The sequence below is a fragment of the Ranitomeya variabilis genome, chromosome 1 (assembly GCF_051348905.1).
Source record: "Ranitomeya variabilis isolate aRanVar5 chromosome 1, aRanVar5.hap1, whole genome shotgun sequence".
Lineage (NCBI taxonomy): Eukaryota > Metazoa > Chordata > Amphibia > Anura > Dendrobatidae > Ranitomeya > Ranitomeya variabilis.
The window spans coordinates 645,068,789-645,085,857 of NC_135232.1; the positions used below are offsets into that span (position 1 = coordinate 645,068,789).

Here is a 17,069-nt window from a genome sequence, read left to right on the forward strand (position 1 = left end):
CTGGATTAAATTTAAAATGTAATATGCTACCGTCCAGTCGGCCTGTGTAAATGACTGGTAGTGGCAGCGAGTAGTTCTTTGATCATCGTGGAATTAGCAGTGACCGTATCTCGGTTTATATATATTCCATGCTTTGGAATCGTAGGTGTATATACAGTACCATACGCTCACTGTTAGTGCTCCAATAACTGGCCTATTAGTGGTAACAGCCGCAGCCTCATCGTTGTTCAGTTGTGTAATTGTCCTGATGATAGGGAGCAGCAGAGGGCTGTTTGTGACAAAAGTGTAAAAATGGAGTGGTTCAGCGTGACTCCCTTGGCTGTGATCTTTGACAATTGGTGGCAGCGGGGGGATCTGCATGATCTCTTCGGTGTCTTTTCTAGAGATAGAGTATTTTAACACTTTTTGAATTGCCAATCTGCAAATTTAATCTTCTACAAATCTGCAAGTATTAAAATGAGCAATGTGTGCATAAGACTTCGGGAATCTAATTCACTTTGCTGGTACTAGGAAATTCTTCAGGTCTTGTTAAAAATGTGTACAAAAACAAATAGGATGCAACAAAACCGCAATGTGTGCACTGACCCTAAAATGGATTTTGGAGCAGAATCTGCACCTCAAAAAACTGTACCTATTGCAAAGTAGCACACTGTTGTGACAGAGGTAGGCATATGAGAAATCATAAAGTGTCTTCACAGATGATTTCTGGAAAATAATTGTCCCTCTCCTGCTTTACAATCCACTAGGTCCCATTTTTGGAAGTTTTTAACCCTTTTTTTTTTCTCTGTCAGTGTTTATAAACGAGTCTGGATTTTCTAAGATAGATCATGCACAAGTCATAGACCTGGTGCCAATGCTTATTTCATTCATCAGACTGGTGTTTTTACTGTAGTGTCTACGGACTCACCTGCTTTGTTACAGTTTAATACCAGTCTCCCTGATCTTGTTTCTAGGCTTCTGTTTAAACTCCATATCATTAGGTGACAGCAGAGCACAGTGATATTTATGCATTGCTCCTAAACCTTGCCTTCTTCTAGGCTTTTTTTTTTTAATAACTCCTGTAGTGTCTGAAGGTGGTCTGTGGATACCGAATCCTGTTTTCTAATTCCTGCTCTGCCGCTTGCCTGGAATCTTGCAGAGGAAGTAATTATCTCTCGGACAGCAGGGTCCTTCTGAGGATCATTTGCTGTCGGTAGGAGTGATGGAAGAAATTTATGAGCCAAATTATCTTTTCAATAAAGCCTTGCAGACATCACTAGGGAATCAGTGACAACTAGAATGTAAAGGTGCGCTACTGCCTCCTTTCACTGGGCTGAGTTACTAGGATCATCTCATTTAGCTCTTGGATGCTTAGTTTTTCGATTCTGCAAAAGTATTGTGTGTAGACTAGTGCTTGCTTTCTAAGTGTCCAAAAGGAATCCAACGAATGGTACTGTGGAGGTCAAATACAGAGAACCTAGCAAGTTCCTAGCAAGTAGAAGACACCAGGAGTGTGTTGTAGATATTTATAAAATTACATCCACACTACTTAGCCATATGTGTACATTGCGAAAAGCATCTGTCTTCTGTTGTTTCCATAGACTCCATTCACCAGACTGCATTCAAAAGAGTGTCCTTCTGGGCGGTATGCATCTGAATACTGTTTATATGACTGTAGGAAAATGGTAAATCTGTTTATGCAGTGGGTCCTTATGGTGGACAGATGATATGGCATCCATCCAGATTGTGGGCACTGTCAGACATATACAGTGCCTCATGGGCGTATAATACTTAACAATCAGAAAACAGTGTGCACTTAGTGTAAGACTGCATTCACACATCTCTGTGACACCTCCTAGCTCTGTCCACTTTTCTCTAGGACAGAAAACTGTCAAGTAATTTTTAATTGATCCACATACACATCTGTTTTAAAAACTAATCTTTGTCTCTGGTCCGTGAAACTCTGAGCATGTCCAGTTAATAATAATAATAATAATAATTTTATTTATATAGCGCCAACATATTCCGCAGCGCTTTACAACTTATAGAGGGGACTTGTACAGACAATAGACATTACAGCATAACAGAAATCACAGTTCAAAACAGATACCAGGAGGAATGAGGGCCCTGCTGCTCGCAAGCTTACAATCTATGAGGAAAAGGGGAGACACGAGAGGTGGATGGTAACAATTGCTTTAGTTATTTGGACCAGCCATAGTGTAAGGCTCGGGTGTTCATGTAAAGCTGCATGAACCAGTTAACTGCCTAAGTATGTAACAGTACAGACACAGAGGCTATTAACTGCATAAAGTGTATGAGAACATGATGGAGGAACGTGATTATGTTGTTGTTTTTTATTAATAGGCCACACAGGGATAATTAGGTTAATGCGTTGAGGCGGTAGGCCAATCTGAACAAATGAGTTTTTAGTGCACGCTTAAAACTGTGGGGATTGGGGATTAATTGTATTAACCTAGGTAGTGCATTCCAAAGAATCGGCGCCGCACGTGTAAAGTCTTGGAGACGGGAGTGGGAGGTTCTGATTATTGAGGATGCTAACCTGAGGTCATTAGCAGAGCGGAGGGCACGGGTAGGTTGGTAGACTGAGACCAGAGAGGAGATGTAGGGTGGTGCTGAGCCATGGAGTGCTTTGTGGATGAGGGTAGTAGTTTTGTACTGGATTCTGGATTGGATGGGTAGCCAGTGTAATGACTGGCACAAGGTAGAGGCATCGGTGTAACGGTTGGCGAGGAATATGATCCTGGCAGCAGCATTCAGGACAGATTGGAGCGGGGAGAGTCTGGTAAAAGGTAGGCCAATTAGTAGAGAGTTACAATAGTCCAGACGAGAATGAATAAGTGAGACAGTAAGAGTTTTTGCAGAGTCAAAAGTAAGAAAAGGGCGAATTCTGGAAATGTTTTTGAGATGCAGATAAGAAGAGCGAGCCAGTGATCGGATGTGGGGGGTGAATGAAAGCTCGGAATCAAGGATGACTCCAAGGCAGCGGGCATGTTGCTTTGGAGTAATGGTGGAACCGCACACAGAGATGGCAATGTCGGGCAAAGGTAGGTTTGTAGAGGGAGAGAACACGAGGAGTTCAGTTTTTGACAGGTTCAGTTTCAGATAGAGGGAGGACATGATGTTAGAGACAGCGGTAAGACAATCACTGGTGTTTTCTAAAAAGGTCGGCGTGATAACAGGAGAAGAGGTATATAATTGGGTGTCGTCAGCATAGAGATGGTACTGGAAACCAAATCTACTGATTGTTTGTCCAATAGGGGCAGTATACAAAGAGAAGAGGAGGGGGCCTAGGACTGATCCTTGAGGAACCCCAACAGTAAGGGGAAGGTGAGAGGAGGAGGAACCAGCAAAACAAACAGTGAAGGATCGGCCAGAGAGATAGGAGGAGAACCAAGAGAGAACGGTGTCCTTGAGGCCGATGGAGCGGAGCATAGTGAGGAGGAGCTGATGATCCACAGTGTCGAATGCTGCGGAGAGATCCAAGAGAATTAGCATGGAATAGTGACCATTAGATTTAGCTGTTAGTAGGTCATTAGAGACTTTAGTGAGGGCAGTTTCAGTAGAGTGTAAAGAGCGGAAACCAGATTGAAGAGGGTCGAGAAGAGAATTATCTGAGAGATAGCGGGTAAGACGGGAGTGGACCAGGCGTTCCAGGAGTTTAGAGATGAAGGGAAGATTAGAGACAGGTCTATAATTAGCGGCACAATTTTGATCGAGGGAGGGCTTTTTAAGTAGTGGATGTATGATGGCATGCTTAAATGAGGAGGGAAAAATACCGGAAGTGAGGGAAAGGTTGAATATTTTTGTTAGGTGAGAGGTGACAGCCGGGGAAAGGGACTGGAGGAGATGCGACGGAATGGGGTCGCTGGTGCAAGTGGTCGGGCGAGAAGATGCAAGGAGCCTGCTTACTTCTTCTTCTGTAACAGTTCTCATCTGTTTTGTAGATCAGACTCTGCCATTAAAATGTGTGGGCATCTGTATGGTATATTGTTGGTTTTGAACATGGAGTTTAGTGGAAAAGTAACAATATACAACAAACTACATTAGTGGCAGAGCTGTGGCGTCGGAGTCGGTGTCCATTTTGGTGTAGTTGGAGTCGGTATAAAATGGACCGACTCCTAAAATATATAATAACTTGGGTAGAGTAGTAAAATGCAGGATTTGCTGTAAATGTTTTCATAAGAATTTGGGAAAATTATGAAATGTCCTATAAATGTCTGTTCTGTTCCTGATCTAAGGATCTCGGCTTTTAGTAGAGATGAATCTGTGCTGCACTTTATGTACATGCTCAGTAGTGACCAGTGCTGGGGAGTCAGGAAAATGGGGAGTCTGTGCTGATGGTTTGACTTACCGAGAACAGAGTCCTGGTTGCAGGTCTTGCTGTGATTAAACTACAGTTTTGCAACTATTGAAAAAAACAAACAAAACAAAACACTTTGGTAAAATAAAATAAAAAAATGCATCAATGGTTGTGATCCTTGTGCTGCTTCTGTACCTGGTCCTCCACCATACTTTGCATAACCCTTCTCTCCATGATGATGTCTGTACCCATGTGACACTGCATCCAAACATGTGCTACGGATGAATATACAGTGGATATATAAAGATGGTCTTCACAAATTTGATAAAATTGTTCAGCTCACCTTGTATGTGGCTTCATATCTGATTGCCAATTCACAGAAGATGATCAGAAAAACAAATCTGGGTCCAAAAAGAACAAACATGAGCAAAGTTTCCAAGAGAACTTTAGGCCATGACTAAGAACCATTCAGAAACATTGGTTTGAGACTCATCGTCCGTTATCATTTGGGAGGATGACCTGTTTTTAAATCATTTGGATATTTTTAACTTTTGATTGAACAAAGCTACATTTTAATCAATTTTATTGGAATTTGACACACTCCTTACCCCTTTTTCTTTTGGAAAATTGCTTATATATTTTATAAAAAAGAAATCTACACACCCCTGTCAATTTGCCAGGTTTCTGTCATGTCCAAAAAATTATTTTCTGGATTTTTTTCTACCTTTTAATGTCACCCATAATCTGTACAATTCAATTGAAAAAAACAAAATCTATTCAGATGGAAAAAGAAAAATAAAGAATTAAAATTAAATTAATTTGTATATATACAGTGCCTACAAGTAGTATTCAACCCCCTGCAGATTTAGCAGGTTTAATAAGATGCAAATAAGTTAGAGCCTTCAAATTTCAAACAAGAGCAGGATTTATTACCAAATGCATAAATCTTACAAACCAAAAAGTTTTGTTGCTCAGTTAAATTTTCATAAATTTTAAACATAAAAGTGTGGGTCAATTATTATTCAACCCCTAGGTTTAATATTTTGTGGAATAACCTTTGTTTGCAATTACAGCTAATAATCGTCTTTTATAAGACCTGATCAGGCCGGCACAGGTCTCTGGAGTTATCTTGGCCCACTCCTCCATGCAGATCTTCTCCAAGTTATCTAGGTTCTTTGGGTGTCTCATGTGGACTTTAATCTTGAGCTCCTTCCACAAGTTTTCAATTGGGTTAAGGTCAGGGGACTGACTAGGCCACTGCAACACCTTGATTTTTTGCCTCTTGAACCAGGCCTTGGTTTTCTTGGCTGTGTGCTTTGGGTCGTTGTCTTGTTGGAAGATGAAATGACGACCCATCTTAAGATCCTTGATGGAGGAGCGGAGGTTCTTGGCCAAAATCTCCAGGTAGGCCGTGCTATCCATCTTCCCATGGATGCGGACCAGATGGCCAGGCCCCTTGGCTGAGAAACAGCCCCACAGCATGATGCTGCCACCACCATGCTTGACTGTTGACTGTAGGGATGGTATTCTTGGGGTCGTATGCAGTGCCATCCAGTCTCCAAACGTCACGTGTGTGGTTGGCACCAAAGATCTCGATCTTGGCCTCATCAGACCAGAGAACCTTGAACCAGTCAGTCTCAGAGTCCTCCAAGTGATCATGAGCAAACTGTAGACGAGCCTTGACATGACGCTTTGAAAGTAAAGGTACCTTACGGGCTCGTCTGGAACGGAGACCATTGCGGTGGAGTACGTTACTTATGGTATTGACTGAAACCAATGTCCCCACTGCCATGAGATCTTCCCGGAGCTCCTTCCTTGTTGTCCTTGGGTTAGCCTTGACTCTTCGGACAAGCCTGGCCTCGGCACGGGAGGAAACTTTCAAAGGCTGTCCAGGCCGTGGAAGGCTAACAGTAGTTCCATAAGCCTTCCACTTCCGGATGATGCTCCCAACAGTGGAGACAGGTAGGCCCAACTCCTTGGAAAGGGTTTTGTACCCCTTGCCAGCCTTGTGACCCTCCACAATCTTGTCTCTGATGGCCTTGAAATGCTCCTTTGTCTTTCCCATGTTGACCATGTATGAGTGCTGTTCACAAGTTTGGGGAGGGTCTTAAATAGTCAGAAAAGGCTGGAAAAAGAGATAATTAATCCAAACATGTGAAGCTCATTGTTCTTTGTGCCTGAACTACTTCTTAATACTTTAGGGGAGCCAAACAGAATTCTGGTGGGTTGAGGGGTTGAATAATAAATGACCCTCTGAAAAGACTTTTCACAATTTTTTAAAAAAATAAACAAAGAAATAACATTCTTTTTTGCTGCAGTGCATTTCACACTTCCAGGCTGATCTACAGTCCAAATGTCACAATGCCAAGTTAATTCCAAATGTGTAAACCTGCTAAATCTGCAGGGGGTTGAATACTACTTGTAGGCACTGTATATACATACCCTTTAAACTATTACATCGTTGAAGTAACCAGTGAATTTGACAGCATTCAGCATTTTTGGGTAGGAGTCTATCCCCATGGGATATATAGAATTTGCAATCTTTGCCCACTATTTCTTCCAGTAGCACTTCAAGTCTGTCAGATTGCACTGGCATCTTCTGTGTACAGGGCTTTGTTCAGGTAAGCCACAGATTTTTCTCAGTTGGATTCAGGCCTGGCCTCTGGCTGGGCCATTCTAAAGCTCTGATCTCTCTAAGCTATTTTTTCTTGATTTGGCGATTAGGGTCACTGACATGTTGAAAAGAGAAACTCCCCTTCAGCTTTAGCTTTTTAGCAGAGAGTTGAAGGTTTTGTTGCAAAAATGACTGATATTTAGAACTGTTCAAAATTTCCTTCACCTTGACTAAAGCTCCAGTTCCAGCTTTCAAAAAACAGCCCTAAAGCATAATGCCTCCACCATGTTTCTCTGTGGGTATGGTGTTCTTTTGGTGGTGTGCAGTGTTGGCTTTACACCAAGCATACCTTTGGCCAAAAAGTTAATTTTTTTGTCTCATCAGACCATAACATGTTTACCCACATAATTTTTATAGATTTTATAGACTTACTATAGATTTTGGCATAACATAGCCAAATGATTTTTTTTTACATAAAAGTCTTCAATCCTTCCACTCTACCCACAGGCCAGACATATGAAGAATATGGAAGATTATCACATGCACTACACAACCAGTATTTGGAAGAAATTCCTGCAGCTTCTTTAATGTTGCTGTAGGCCTCTTGGCACCCTGCCGCACTAATTTTTGTATTGTGTTTTCATCAATTTTTGAGGGATGGCCAGTTCTAGGTAATAGTCAATATAGGAAAACTGACTGAACAGCAATCTAGTCTGAACTGGTGCATAACCAAAAAAAGACTTACATAGCAAATAGATAATGGCTTCACTTAATTTTACTGTGCTAAAGCAAGGAAATGTGCGATACATGAAATGTGAATAGCATAATGGCTTGTGAAATCTATGAAAAAACACATGAGATGCTTAGCACAAGATTTGGCCAAAAATTGTGAGCCCATCCACCAAACGTCAAGGTAATCTCAGATCGGATGGGTACCTGACCTGTCTGCCTAGTGTGAACACTTACCTATGGCTAATAACATGGTAAAGCCTGCATTTATAGGAAGGTCGGAACCAACTGTGTTTGGATGTAATTAAAATCACAGCATGGTGAATGGCGGGGCGTTCAAGTCAGAAAAAATAGTACAAAGTAAATATAGGAAAACTGACTGAACAGCAATCTAGTCTGATCTGGTGCATAACCAAAAAAAGACTTACATAACAAATAGATAATGGCTGCACTCAATTTTACTGTGCTAAAGCAAGGAAATGTGCAATACATGAAATGTGAATAGCATACTGGCTTGTGAAATCTATGAAAAAACACGAGATGCTTAGTTCTAGGTAATGTCACTGTAGTTCGACATTTAAACCACTTTTTGATGACCATCTTCATAGCGCTCCATGATATATCTAATGTTTTGGCCATTTTCTTGTATCGTTCTCAAACTGATAAATTTCTGCATTTTGTTTTTTTTCACATGGACATTCGGTCTGTGTAAAAGGAAAAAAAAAGTCATCTGAACAGTCCTATTGAATAACATAATTGGTCCTAGTGCTATCCATGTGGTGTCCATTATCTCTACGGACAAAAATTAGCACAAATTAGTGTGCATTTGGTACATTGATATCTTCCTTTAAATTGTAGGAGAAATATCTGTATCTTATGTCTGTAGTAGTGTAATGCATGGCAGTTAGTGTTGAGCGAATATACTCGTTACTCGAGATTTCTCGAGCATGCTCGAGGGTCCACCGAGTATTTTTTAGTGCGCGGAGATTTAGTTTTTCTTGCCACAGCTGAATGATTTACATCTGTTAGCCAGCTTTATTACATGTGAGGATTCCCTAGCAACCAGGCCATTCGCTCATCACTAGTGGCAGTACATCACACATTCCAACACATGTACAGTACTTAGGGAAACTTCAGCTTGGGTGAAAGCAGAGTCCTACTCAACAATTATCTTAACTTCTTTCTTGTAAAACTATATACATGTACATTGTCATCTGCAAGTATTTCCTTAAGTGCAATATTTATGTCCTTCAGGGGCGCAGCATCAATGCCCATGAGGTCACTCCCTGAGGCAGGTGATTGACATCCTTAAGGTACCTTCACACTAAACGACTTTGCAACGATAACGATAGCGATCCGTGACGTTGCAGCGTCCTGGATAGCGATATCATTGTGTTTGACACGCAGCAGCGATCAGGATCCTGCTGTGATATCGCTGGTCGTTGCTGAAAGTCCAGAACTTTATTTGGTCGTCAGATCGGCGTTTATCGTCGTGTTTGACAGCAAAAGCAACGATGCCAGCAATGTTTTACAATGGTAACCAGGGTATATTTACCCTGGTTACCATTGTAAAAGTAAAAAAAAAAACACTACATACTCACCCTCTGTCTGTCATGTCCCCCGGCTGCTGCTCAGAGCTTCCTGCACTGAATGTGTCAGTGCCGGCCGTAAAGCAAAGCACAGCGGTGACGTCACCGCTCTGCTTTAGGGCCGGCGCTTACACAGTGCAGGGAAGCTGAAGGCGAGGGACGCGACAGACACGGCAATGTAAGTATGTAGTGTTTGGGTTTTTTTACATTTACACTGGTAACCAGGGTAAACATCGGGTTACTAAGCGCGGCCCTGTGCGACCCGATGTTTACCCTGGTTACCCGGGGACTTCGGCATTGTTGGTCGCTGGAGAGCTGTCTGTGTGACAGCTCTCCAGCGACCACACAGCGACGCTGCAGCGATCGGCATCGTTGTCGATATCGCTGCAGCATCGCTTAATGTGACGGTACCTTTACTGCCACAGTAATTGTTAATCCCCTTATGACACAAGATCAACCAAACAAATATTTGTTCCTTAATCACTGCTCCTTGCGAATACGCTCAGTGATCAATTGATAGAAGCGTAAATGCTCATCTGTCTACTACTTCCGTTTCTTATGAGGTCTTAAAACCATTGGCAGCACATTTCTTCATGTAAGCAGAAATATGCTGCCAACTATAATGACAGAAAGTGGATTGAGTGATCAATTCTAGGCGAAAGTGGTCCTTTACAAGCATTCGACTGCCTGCTTAGAGGCCCACTAAGCCTCATCATCAATAGCAGACATGGTGGTCTGTCATCGTATTGGGAGCTCCCTGCAACGTGAATGTCGTTTTTGTCTAGCAAATGTTTTTGCATAATGTGTTTCACAAACAGAATTTATAGGCATTCAGAAATATTCCAGCAGATTACACAGAAAAAAAAATCCAATTTATTAATGTTCACATGCAGTGAAGACCACCATCAGGAGTCATTTTTTTTGGGGGGGGAAATTACTAAATATTGAAATAGGAGAGCTAGAAACAGGGAGACTGGTACTGTTGTTGCATTTAGCTCATAGACCATTGTCTACCATAATACACTGTAACAAACCCTCAGCTATATGAGCATGCCTATCTACAGGACAAGTGATAAATATCTGATTGTTTGACCATTGAACAGGAATTTGAAAGGAGCATCGGTCGAGCATGAGAACTGCAGTCTGACAGCTGCGCACCGTGCTAGGTAACGGTGGGGGTTCCAGTGGTGGATCCCTTAATGAGCAGTCATTTGCTAAATATCCACTGCAGGAAAAACATCTTTGAGTAAATGAAATGTAAGCCCTTTTTCATGATAACAATGATAGTACTTGTTGTACACAAACTTGTCTATAAATATTATTGCTGCGTGTCATCATCACAGTAAGTGATTGTACAATACTTACCCAATATTTTTGCTGTTCTCTTTGCAGACTGGGGGATCAGTTCTACAAAGAAGCAATTGAGCACTGCCGGAACTACAACTCAAGGCTATGTGCTGAACGCAGTGTTCGCCTCCCCTTTCTTGACTCACAGACTGGTGTAGCCCAGAACAACTGTTACATCTGGATGGAGAAAAGGCACAGAGGACCAGGTATCCCACGTCTTATACATAAAACGCACTGTTCTAGGCCACTGCATTAGTGGTAGCGCTGTTCTAGGCCATTGCATTAGTGGTAGCGCTGTTCTAGGCAACTGCATTAGTGGTAGCGCTGTTCTAGGCCACTGCATTAGTGGTAGCGCTGTTGTAGGTCATTGCATTACTGATAGTGCTGTTCTAGGCCACTGCATTATTGGTAGCGCTGATCTAGGCCACTGCATTAGTGGTAGTGCTGATCTAGGCCATTGCATTAGTGGTAGCGCTGATCTAGGCCATTCCATTAGTGGTAGCGCTGTTCTAGGCCATTGCATTAGTGGTAGCGCTGTTCTAGGCAACTGCATTAGTGGTAGCGCTGTTCTAGGCCACTGCATTAGTGGTAGTGCTGTTGTAGGCCATTGCATTAGTGGTAGCGCTGTTCTAGGCAACTGCATTAGTGGTAGCGCTGTTCTAGGCCATTGCATTAGTGGTAGCGCTGTTGTAGGCCACTGCATTATTGGTAGCGCTGATCTAGGCCACTGCATTAGTGGTAGCGCTGATCTAGGCTACTGCATTAGTGGTAGCGCTGATCTAGGCCACTGCATTAGTGGTAGTGCTGATCTAGGCCAACTGCATTAGTGGTAGTGCTGATCTAGGCCATTATTGGTAGCGCTGTTCTAGGCCATTGCATTAGTGGTAGCGCTGTTCTAGGCAACTGCATTAGTGGTAGCGCTGTTCTAGGCCACTGCATTAGTGGTAGTGCTGTTGTAGGCCATTGCATTAGTGGTAGCGCTGTTCTAGGCAACTGCATTAGTGGGAGCGCTGTTCTAGGCCATTGCATTAGTGGTAGCGCTGTTGTAGGCCACTGCATTATTGGTAGCGCTGATCTAGGCCACTGCATTAGTGGTAGCGCTGATCTAGGCTACTGCATTAGTGGTAGCGCTGATCTAGGCCACTGCATTAGTGGTAGTGCTGATCTAGGCCAACTGCATTAGTGGTAGTGCTGATCTAGGCCATTGCATTATTGGTAGTGCTGATCTAGGCCACTGCATTAGTGGTAGTGCTGATCTAGGCCACTGCATTAGTGGTAGTGCTGATCTAGGCCACTGCATTAGTTGTAGTGCTGACCTAGGCCACTGCATTAGTGGTAGTGCTGTTCTAGGCCATTGCATTAGTGGTAGCGCTAATCTAGGCCATTGCATTAGTGGTAGCGCTGATCTAGGCCATTGCATTAGTGGTAGTGCTGTTCTAGATCACTGCATTAGTGGTAGCGCCGACATAGGCCATTGCATTAGTGGTAGCGCTGTTCTAGGCCACTGCATTAGTGGTAGCCTTGATCTAGGCTACTGCATTAGTGGTAGTGCTAATATAGGCCACTGCATTAGTGGTAGTACTGATCTAGGCCATTGCATTAGTGGTAGCGCTGATCTAGGCCACTGCATTAGTGGTAGCACTGATCTAGGCCACTGCATTAGTGGTAGTGCTGATCTAGGCCACTGCATTAGTGGTAGTGCTGATCTAGGCCACTGCATTAGTTGTAGTGCTGACCTAGGCCACTGCATTAGTGGTAGTGCTGTTCTAGGCCATTGTATTAGTGGTAGCGCTAATCTAGGCCATTGCATTAGTGGTAGTGCTGATCTAGGCCATTGCATTAGTGGTAGCGCTGTTCTAGGCCATTGCATTAGTGGTAGCGCCTATCTAGGCCACTGCATTAGTGGTAGCGCTGATCTAGGCCACTGCTGCAGAGTTTCCGCTGTAATATACAGATGTAAATTCATCTGGCTCAGCTCCTAAACTTACTACATTCTGGATGCAAAGGAAATCATATGATTTGCATAATCAAGAGAGTCAAGTTAATATTCAGTCATTGACAACCCATTTAAAAAAAAATCTTCAGCACCTGCAGAGTGTTTTTTTTTTCTCTTTTTTTGCTACAGTTGTGTCGCAGCTGCTGCAGAACATATTCCAGGATTCAGAAAAGATGTTTTGGTTTTTCAACTTTTTAAAGCTAATTTTTGGCAATTAATTATGAACGGGAAACTTTCTTCAAAAAAAGGATGATCTAGAATCCAGAATAACAATACTATAATATACCCACATAATGAAAATCACCAAAATAATCCAAACACTGTAGTTTTTATTTTTTAACTTGCTTTTCTGTCTGTAGCTGCACCTTTTTCGGATAACATCTTTACCCGTCTGTTTTGCCCCATTTGCATGCCATATACACCTCTGGCAAAAATTAAGGGACCACTGCAAAATGTTCAGTTTGTCTGATATTTCTCTTTATAGGTATATTTTTGAGTAAAATGTAAATTGTTCTTTTAGTCTATAAACTTCTGACAAGTCTCCGAAGTTCCAAGCAATACATTTTGTAGTTTTTTTTTTTCTGACAAAGAAAAATGGTCAAAAATAAAAAAAAGAGCTTTTCAGATCTCTAATAATGCAAAGCATACAAGTTCATAACCATTTACAAACAACAATACTAATGTTTTAACTCAGGAAGTTTATTTGTTTAATAACCATGATTTTAATCACAGCTTTCGTGGCATGCTTCCCACCAGTCTTTCACACTGCTCCTGGTGCAAAAATTTAAGCAGTTCTTCTTTGTTTGATGGCTTGTGACTATCCATCATCCTCTTGATTATAGTCCAGAGGTTTTCAGTGGGGTTCAGGTCTGGAGACCCATGACAGGGTTTTGATGTGTGTTATGATCCTTAGTGGTTGAGGATCACAAATTACTCCAGCTAAGTAACAAACATAGGACAAGCTCTAGGGAGGTGGCAAACTGGACTGACCGCAAATCTGAACCTATCCAAACACACTAGAAGTAGCCGGTGAACGTGCCTAAAAATCCTAGACGTCTCGAGCCAGCCTGAGGAACTAACTACCCCTAGAGAGAAAGAAAGACCTCTCTTGCCTCCAGAGAAATAATCCCCAAAGATATAGAAGCCCCCAACAAATAATAACGGTGAGGTAAGAGGAAGGCACATACACAGGGGTGAAAGCAGATTCAGCAAATGAGGCCCACTAATACTAGATAGCAGAAAATAGAAAAGGGAATCTATGCGGTCAGTAAAAAACCCTTACAAAATATCTACTCTGAGATTTCAAGAACCCCCACACCAACTAACGGTGTGGGGGGAGAAACTCAGTCCCCTAGAGCAACCAGCAAGCGAGGAAATCACATTTTAGCGAGCTGGACTAAAAACATAATGAACGCTGATAATCAAAAAATGATCAAACAAAAACTTAGCTTGTCTTGGAGAGACTGGGAGCAAGGTAGACACAAGGAATCTGAAGAGCACTGAATACATTGATAGCAGGCAAGGAACTGAGTATCCAGGTGGGCTAAATAGGAAACCAACCAAGGATAACGAACCAGCTGATGCAGCAACCTGCAGAAAGACAACACTACACAGTACCGCTTGTGACCACTAGAGGGAGCCCAAAAATAGAGTTCACAACAGTACCCCCCCCTTGAGGAGGGGTCACCGAACCCTCATCAAGACCCCCAGGGCGATCAGGATGAGCCGCGTGGAAGGCACGAACCAAATCGGCCACATGAACATCAGAGGCGACAACCCAGGAATTATCCTCCTGACCATAGCCCTTCCACTTAACCAAATACTGCAGCCTCCGTCTAGAGATACGAGAATCCAAAATCTTCTCCACCACGTACTCCAATTCGCCCTCGACCAGCACCGGAGCAGGAGGCTCAACAGAAGGAACCACAGGTACCACATACCTCCGCAACAAAGACCTATGGAACACATTATGAATGGCAAACGATGCTGGGAGATCCAAACGAAAAGACACCGGGTTAAGGATTTCCAAGATCTTATAAGGACCGATGAAGCGAGGCTTGAATTTAGGAGAGGAGAACTTCATAGGAACATACCGAGAAGACAGCCACACCAAATCCCCAACACGAAGTCGGGGACCCACACCGCGGCGGCGGTTGGCAAAGCGCTGAGCCTTCTCCTGTGACAACCTCAAATTGTCCACCACATGGTTCCAAATCTGCTGCAACCTATCCACCACAGAATCCACCCCAGGACAGTCAGAAGGCTCAACCTGACCCGAGGAAAAACGAGGATGGAAACCAGAATTGCAGAAAAAAAGGCGAAACCAAAGTAGCAGAACTAGCCCGATTATTAAGGGCAAACTCGGCCAAAGGCAAAAAAGTCACCCAATCATCCTGATCAGCAGAAACAAAACATCTCAAATAAGTTTCCAACGTCTGATTAGTTCGCTCGGTTTGGCCATTAGTCTGAGGATGGAAGGCCGACGAAAAAGACAAATCAATGCCCATCCTAGCACAAAAAGTCCGCCAAAACCTGGACACAAACTGGGATCCTCTATCAGACACAATATTTTCAGGAATGCCGTGCAAGCGAACCACATTCTGAAAAAACAGAGGAACCAAATCGGAGGAAGAAGGCAACTTAGGCAAGGGCACCAAATGGACCATCTTGGAAAAACGATCACACACCACCCAGATGACAGACATTTTCTGATATACTGGAAGATCCGAAATAAAATCCATGGAAATGTGCGTCCAAGGCCTTTTTGGAACAGGCAAAGGCAAAAGCAAACCGCTGGCACGAGAACAGCAAGGCTTAGCCCGAGCACAAATCCCACAAGACTGCACAAAGGAACGCACATCCCGCGACAAGGAAGGCCACCAGAAGGACCTAGCCACCAAATCTCTGGTACCAAAAATCCCAGGATGACCCGCCAACACCGAAGAATGAACCTCGGAAATAACTCTGCTGGTCCATCTATCCGGGACAAACAGTCTCTCTGGTGGACAACGGTCAGGTCTATCCGCCTGAAATTTCTGCAGCACTCGTCGCAAATCTGGGGAAATGGCAGACAAAATAACTCCCTCTCCGAGAATACCAGCCGGCTCAGAAACTCCCGGAGAGTCAGGCACAAAACTCCTAGAAAGTGCATCAGCTTTCACGTTCTTCGAACCGGGCAGGTATGAGACCATGAAGTTGAAACGGGAGAAAAACAACGACCAACGAGCCTGTCTAGGATTCAGGCGCTTGGCAGATTCAAGGTAAATCAGATTTTTGTGATCCGTCAAGACCACCACACGATGTTTAGCTCCTTCGAGCCAATGTCGCCACTCCTCAAATGCCCACTTCATAGCCAACAACTCCCGATTACCAACATCATAATTCCGCTCGGCAGGCGAAAACTTTCTTGAAAAGAAAGCACATGGCTTCATCACAGAGCCATCAGAGCTTCTCTGCGACAAAACAGCCCCTGCTCCAATCTCAGAAGCATCAACCTCGACCTGGAAGGGGAGAGAGACATCTGGCTGACATAAGACTGGAGCTGAAGAAAACCGGTGCTTCAGCTCCCGAAAGGCCTCCACGGCCGCAGGAGACCAATTAGTCACATCAGAACCCTTCTTGGTCAAATCCGTCAAAGGTTTAACCACGCTAGAAAAATTAGCGATGAAACGACGGTAAAAATTAGCAAAACCCAAGAACTTCTGAAGACTCTTAACAGACGTGGGCTGAGTCCAGTCATGAATAGCCTGGACCTTGACTGGGTCCATCTCCACAGTAGAAGGAGAAAAAATAAAACCCAAAAAGGAGACCTTCTGTACTCCGAAGAGGCATTTTGAGCCCTTCACAAATAAAGCATTAGCACGCAGGACCTGAAACACCATCCTGACCTGCTTCACATGGGACTCCCAATCATCAGAAAAGACCAAAATGTTATCCAGATAAACAATCATAAATTTATCCAGATATTCTCGGAAGATGTCATGCATGAAGGACTGAAACACAGAATGAGCATTAGAGAGTCCAAAAGGCATCACTAAGTACTCAAAATGGCCTTCGGGCGTATTAAATGCTGTTTTCCATTCATCTCCCTGCTTAATGCGCACAAGGTTATACGCACCACGGAGATCTATCTTGGTGAACCAACTGGCACCCTTAATCCGAGCAAACAAATCAGACAATAGTGGCAAAGGATACTGAAATTTGACTAATTTTATTCAGAAGACGATAATCTATACAAGGTCTCAAAGAACCGTCCTTCTTGGCCACAAAAAAAAATCCTGCACCAAGAGGGGAAGAGGATGGGCGAATATGTCCCTTCTCCAAAGACTCCTTTATATAACTCCGCATCGCGGCATGCTCTGGTATAGACAAAATAAAAAGTCGTCCCTTAGGGAATTTACTACCAGGAATTAAATTTATAGCACAGTCACAATCCCTATGAGGGGGCAGGGCACTGGACCTGGGCTCATCAAATACATCCTGGAAGTCAGACAA

The 17,069-nt window shown here is 43.3% G+C and overlaps 1 protein-coding gene across 6 annotated transcripts in view; it reads left to right on the top strand.

The window, feature by feature from the left end:
• Positions 1-17,069, top strand: part of DPF3 (double PHD fingers 3) — a 289,293-nt gene that overhangs the window by 136,153 nt on the left and 136,071 nt on the right. For all 6 annotated transcript variants that reach the window (XM_077261917.1, XM_077261953.1, XM_077261926.1 and 3 more), the window contains exon 2: positions 10,625-10,785. In XM_077261917.1, the coding sequence (XP_077118032.1) occupies positions 10,625-10,785 (161 nt within the window). The remainder of the gene's footprint in view (positions 1-10,624; positions 10,786-17,069) is intronic.